The sequence below is a fragment of the Cydia pomonella genome, unplaced genomic scaffold (genome assembly GCF_033807575.1).
Source record: "Cydia pomonella isolate Wapato2018A unplaced genomic scaffold, ilCydPomo1 PGA_scaffold_61, whole genome shotgun sequence".
Lineage (NCBI taxonomy): Eukaryota > Metazoa > Arthropoda > Insecta > Lepidoptera > Tortricidae > Cydia > Cydia pomonella.
In genome coordinates, this window is record NW_026907894.1 from 13,353 (window position 1) to 20,000 (window position 6,648).

The 6,648-nt window shown below is 48.3% G+C and overlaps 1 protein-coding gene across 1 annotated transcript; it reads left to right on the top strand.

Annotated features, from left to right (window-relative positions):
• The first annotated feature begins 785 nt into the window (after positions 1–785).
• On the top strand, positions 786–6,042 carry LOC133534142 (uncharacterized). The gene is made up of 2 exons (XM_061873229.1): positions 786–2,297; positions 2,389–6,042. Exons 1-2 carry the CDS (start codon positions 786–788, stop codon positions 6,040–6,042), a joined length of 5,166 nt encoding a protein of 1,721 aa, XP_061729213.1.
• The last annotated feature ends 606 nt before the right edge of the window (positions 6,043–6,648 follow it).

A 6,648-nucleotide genomic window follows, 5' to 3' on the forward strand; every position in this document is an offset into this window, starting at 1 on the left:
GTTCTCGCCGCCATTTTGGAAAAATTTAAACCGAGATATCTCCCAAACGGTAAATCGCAGAGAGCTGGGGTTTTCTTCTAGGAAACCAGCGGGCACTACTCCGGGCGAGGAGAAACTTTTCAGACGTTTTCAGGACTTTTCAGGAAACTGAAAATCTGAAAAATTTTCCCGCCTGAAAGTGCTCCCATTAGATAGAGCTAGTCGAGCCCAGAAAAACGAGCCCAAGCGCGGACCTGTAGGGCCAGCGGATCCGGAGTTACAGACAGATACCCAATATAGAAACCGGTTTTGGCAACGAAACCAAAAACTTCAAGCCCTTGTAGCTCCGGAACCAGAAGGAACAGCGGGGCCGTGTTTGGTATCGTTGGAAAGGGCTCGAGGAGAGCTGTCTACTGGACATAATAATTCGGCTCTACATAGAGTCTAAAAAATTTTTTGGTACATGCGAGTGACCCTTTTAGATATAAGTGATTGCTGTATCTATATACAGTGTTTTAGGCATTAGTCTGATAAGTAGAGTCCGCGACTCTACATTTGTACCGTTATAATATTGACTCTACACTTTAGAATAAAATTATTGTGTTTTATTTCTCTTATTTTACAACTCTTCTCCACAATCTGACGGCGAATACGAGCGCCAGAGCGCCACCTCCCCTTTACAGAGGCGGCAAACTTTTTGTTTCGTGACTGCATAGGCAATTTTCTGTGTGTTATTTCAGCTCTACTTATTTGACACTGAAACCCCCCCTTTACAGGGGCTTAGGTATAGTATTACGCCTAACTCGATGTATAGGACCCCCATCAAGAACGTAGCTTCGGAGATGTCGCCCACGAAGCCGGAAAAAACCGACCTGCGACCGTCAGTTAGAAAAAGCATCGGGGAATGGGAACTGGGTAAGACCTTCCACCTATCACCAAACCCAGCGCAGGCGGGGACCGCGGGTGCTGACATTACATTGGAGCCAGCCCTCGCGGCCCCCACGGTGTTAATCGTGGAAGCCGACGCTACGCAAACACAGGCCGGCCTGTCGAAGACCGAAACAAAACAACAACAAGTAAAAGCTGGGAACGCGGAATCCGCAGAGACAGCACGGGCTGGCCCTTCACGCCAAAACACAATTATTATATCGCCGGCGAGAAAGACGCCCACTGCACCTGCAAAAAAGGCTTACGCAAGCAGAACGATAGAGGCACGAGTCCTCCACGACAAGGCGACCGCGAGCATAAAAGAGGGGAGAAACGTTAAAACCTCCATAAAAAACGATGTCCTGGAGGCCCTGGACAGGCTTTACCAATTGGTAAAGGAAGCGGATGCCGAGTCAAGGAAGGAGAGGCTCGGAGCCAACAGGGAGGTGCCTAAGGGAAAGAAAGAGGCCACTAAAAACTCGGCCGGAACGGACACCGACACCTTCCTGGCAAAACTAGAGGAGCAAACCAGGCTTATAGAGGAAAACAGCAGGAAAATGGACGAGCTGAGGGCCTCGATGGAGACCCAACGGGAGACCCTATCGAGTATGGCAACGACCGCCACATACGCAAGCGTAGCGGCGGCGGCGTCCTCGAACGTAACACAGGGTGCAGGATCTACCTCAAGGAGAGGCACCCTGCACTCAGTGGTCGTAACCTCGACGGATGAAACCGAAACGGGAGACGAGGTCCTCGGCAAGATCAGGGAAGCAGTGGACGCTAAGGAGGGGTGGATCAAGGTGGAGAGGGTACGGAAAGCGAAGGATAGGAAAATCATAATGGGTTTGGCAACTAGAGAGGAAAGGGATAAGATAAAAGATAGGCTGACGAAAGAGGGAACAAATCTTGTCGTTGAGGATGCGAAAAATAAGGACCCGCTCCTGGTCCTTAGGAGTGTCCTCACTATAAACTCCGACGAGGACATAGTGAGGGCCCTAAGAAACCAGAATAAGGGGATTTTCCGCGACCTCAAGGACGAAGAAAACAGGGTGGAAATTAAATATAGAAGGAGAACGCGGAACCCACATACTAGCCACGTTGTGGCCTGTGTCTCTCCCGCTATATGGCAGAGGGCAACGGAGGTGGGAACCGTCCATGTGGACCTCCAACGCGTAAGAGTCGAAGACCAGACGCCGCTGGTGCAGTGCACACGCTGCCTGGGCTACGGCCACGGAAAGCGATACTGCACTGCGACCGCGGACTTATGCAGTCACTGCGGCGGTCCCCACCTACGCTCCGAGTGTGCCGAGTGGCTCGCGAAAGTCCCACCGAACTGCCGGAACTGTGTAAAGGCCGGACTGGAGGACACGGAACACAATGCGTTCAGTCTGGTCTGCCCAACGCGTAAAAGATGGGACGAGATAGCAAGGTCGAGCGTTGCATATTGCTAAAGGCGCCCCTGGCAACCCAATACTTTACCAGATTGCACAAGCTAACCTGCAGCGAAAGAAACTTGCCACCGAAGAGCTCTATGCGGAGGCGAAGCAGCGAGGTATCGCTGTCGCGCTTCTGCAGGAACCATACGTGGGAGGGGCAAAAGTGACAAGAAGCTACGGAGGAGTACGGATCTTCCAGGGCACTGGCGCGGGGGAGGGAACGGTAAAGGCTGCGATCGCCGTTTTTGACGACAACATTAAAGTGACACAATACCCGAAACTTACCACCGATAACGTGGTAGCAGTAAGCATCCAAACCAGTGCCTGGGAAGTAGTACTTGTTTCCCTGTACCTAGAACCGGACCAACCCATGGAACCCCACCTTGAGCAACTTGAGAAAGTTGCAAAAGAACTAAAACCACAGAGGTGGATAATAGGCGGAGACTTTAACGCGAAAAGCACCTGGTGGGGTAGCCCTATAGTTGATGCCAGGGGGGAACAGTTGGCCACTGTACTGGATGAGCTTGGCCTGAACATACTCAACAGAGGGGATACTCCAACTTTCGACACCGCTAGGGGTGGCATACACTACTCAAGCTATGTTGATGTAACGGCCTGCTCCATCGACATGCTTGACCTGGTAGACGACTGGAGAGTTGATCAGGGGCTAACAAGCTCGGACCACAACGGCATTCTTTTTAAAGTCAAGTGGACAAAACTGGTTGGCATAACGGTACACAGGACCACAAGGAAATTCAACACTAAAAAAGCCAATTGGTCTGAGTTTCATGGAAAACTCAGAGAATTGATGCAAGATCACAAATTAGTAAAGTCCGAAATAGAAAGCCTAAATAACAATATAAAAATAGAGAAAGTAGTAACAGAGTTCAATGCCGTAATAGAAGAAGCCTGTGTATCGTCCATGCCTAAAAAGAAAGTTAAACAGCAACTAACACTGCCGTGGTGGTCCGATGAACTTGCCAAAATGAAAAAAGGGGTTGCTACCAGAAAGCGCAGGGTGGGGTGTGCTGCCCCTGTTCGGAGGTCGAAAGTAATAGAAGAGTACGTGCAATACAAGGAGGAGTATGAACGGGCTGCCGCCAAAGCGCAAGTGGACAGCTGGAAAGAGTTCTGCCATAAACAAACCAGGGAGGGGGTCTGGGAGGGCATCTACCGGGTAATCGGAAGGACCGCACGCAGGGAAGAGGACTCACCGCTAGAGAAAGATGGAGTAGTGCTTGACGCGATGGGTTCAGTACGCCTGATTGCGGAAACGTTCTACCCCAAGGACTGCACCACTAACGACAATGATTACCATCGTCAGGTGAGGGATAGAGCCGACATTGTGAACGAGGGGGAGCAAGATAACTCTTGCGAACCCTCGTTCACAATGGCGGAACTGAAGCGTGCGTACGACTCCTTTAATCCAAAAAAGGCTCCGGGGGAGGACGGCTTTACCTCTGACATTTGCCAACACGCCATAGAGACCGACCCAGAAATGTTCCTTGCACTGTTGAACAAGTGTCTAAGTCGAGGATACTTCCCTGGAGCTTGGAAATCCGCAACGGTGGTGGTCCTCCGAAAGCCTGGTAGAGGAGACTATGCAACACCCAAATCGTACCGGCCAATAGGACTGCTCCCGATAATGGGAAAAGTGTACGAAAAGATGGTGGTGAACAGGCTGAAGTTTCATCTATTGCCTCAAATGAGTGATCGTCAATATGGGTTTATGCCACAACGCAGCACCGAGGACTCCCTTTATGTCCTAATGAAATACGTACGAAAGAAATTAGACTTGAAAAAGATTGTAACTTTGATATCACTGGATATAGAGGGGGCCTTCGATGGTGCTTGGTGGCCGGCAATAAGGACCCGGTTAGCGGACGAAAATTGCCCTATCAAACTGAGACGCGTGATCGACAGCTACCTCACAGATCGAAGAGTAACAGTTAGATACGCGGGAGAGCAATTCAGACTGGAAACCACAAAGGGATGCGTACAGGGATCGATAGCTGGCCCCATCCTGTGGAACCTGCTCCTGGACCCGTTACTAAAAAGCTACTCGCAAAGGGGCGACTACTGCCAGGCATTCGCAGATGATGTTGTGCTCGTCGTTGATGGTGATACAGCCCTGGAAATTGAAATGCGCGCTAACGCTGCACTCGACCATGCTCGGGAGTGGGGTGTCAGAAATAAGCTTCGATTCGCACCTCATAAGACTAATGCTATGGTTATTACACGGAAACTTAAATATGACACCCCTCGTCTGAGTATGGGCGGAACCAGCATCAACATGGTAAAAGAAATGAAAGTACTTGGTGTAACCATTGACGACAAGCTGACATTTAATAGCCATGTCTCGAATGTCTGCAGGAAAGCAATAGCTGTCTACAAACAGCTATCTAGGGCTGCAAAAACAGACTGGGGACTCCATCCTGAAGTCATAAAAACAATTTATGTGGCAACTGTAGAGCCCATTATCCTGTATGCCGCCAGTGTTTGGGCGATGGCTGCAAACAAGTTGGGCGTCCAAAGGCAGCTGGCAGTGGTGCAACGCGGAATGGCGCAGAAAATTTGTAAGGCGTACCGCACCGTTTCCCTCAACTCGGCGCTGGTCCTGTCGGGGATGCTCCCTCTTGACCTCCGAGTGCGAGAGGCGGCTTCGCTGTACGAAGCCAAGAAGGGAGAGTCTCTACCTGCCCTATGGCCTGGAGATAGAGAGGTGGAACAAATGGCATCCGCAACTAAAATGCCCCATCCCGCGGATCGCGATGAGTTGAGGGTGGTTCGCCTGGTGAACCAAGACGATGTGGACTCGAACAGCGAGTTCGACGTACGGATATTCACCGATGGTAGCAAGTTTGAGGGCGGGGTTGGAGCCTCACTTTCTATCTGGAAGGGAGAAACCGAATTCAAGGCCCACAAGCTTGCTCTATCGAGATACTGCACGGTTTACCAGGCGGAGCTCCTTGCTCTATGCAAGGCCACTAGGGAAGCGAAAAAGTATAATGAGAAATCGTATGGAGTCTACAGCGATTCCATGGCGGCCCTCCAAACAATACAAAACCACAGTTGCCTTCACCCCCTTGTCGTAGAGGCCAGAGAGAACTTAAAATCCATGTCTCTCCAGGGTAAAGTAGTTACTCTACACTGGATTAAAGCTCACGCAGGGTTAGAGGGCAACGAGCGGGCAGATGAGTTAGCAAAAGGAGCAGCTGTAGGCTCCAAACGAAAGCCAGACTACGACCATTGCCCGGTCTCGTTCGTCAAGCGTAGCATCCGCATGTCGACGCTTGACGAATGGAACCGGAGGTATAAGTCTGGAGAAACGGCTTCCATCACGAAGTTATTCTTCCCAGATGCAGTGGCGGCATACAGAGTGACGAGGAAATCTGCGCCAAACAATCTAAAGACGCAGTTGATGACGGGACACGGTGGATTCTCTGAGTACTTGAACCGCTTCAAGTGTAAGGAGAGTCCATCGTGTGTCTGTGACAACAATAAGCAAGAAACGGTGCCACATGTAATATTCGAGTGTCCTGTTCATGAATGTGAGCGCTTTGACTTAGAACAAAAAATTAAAACTAGCATAACCATCGACAACCTGCAAAATATAATGGCTAGTGCGGAAATGAACACATTTATAGAGTTTTGCTTAAAAATTGTGAGGAGAGTTGTAAAACGGAATAAAACTAGATAGAAATATATGTTTTTAAAATATAGTAAATATATTTAAGAAAAACATAAATAAGCTCGGTAGGAATAAATAATTATAAGGGTAAAACAGCTAAAACTCGCATGTCAATAGAAACGCACTATTGTATTGTATAAAAGTAGTTATAAATAGAAATAATTAATGTAACATACGAAATAGATATAAGCATGTAATTATATAAACTGTATGTAAAGCGCTATTCAGAAATAAATTCTGCCCTGTTTTCCTTTATTTTCCCGAAAAAGTAGTACTAAATAAGCTGATAGGTGGGACCCTACCCACACATGGAACGAAAGAGATGAATGAAAGAAAGATCAGTATGAAGCATGTAAGTACGAGAGGCATACAAGCGGGAACTGGTATGAAAGTATAAATAGCTAGAAAAAGTCTCCGATAATGTTGGAGGAGCAGAAAAAAAAAAAAAAAAAAAAAAAAAAAAAAAAAAAAAAAAAAAAAAAAAAAAAAAAAAAAAACCTAACCTAACCTAACCTAACCTAACCTAACCTAACCTAACCTAACCTAACCTAACCTAACCTAACCTAACCTAACCTAACCTAACCTAACCTAACCTAACCTAACCTAACCTAACCT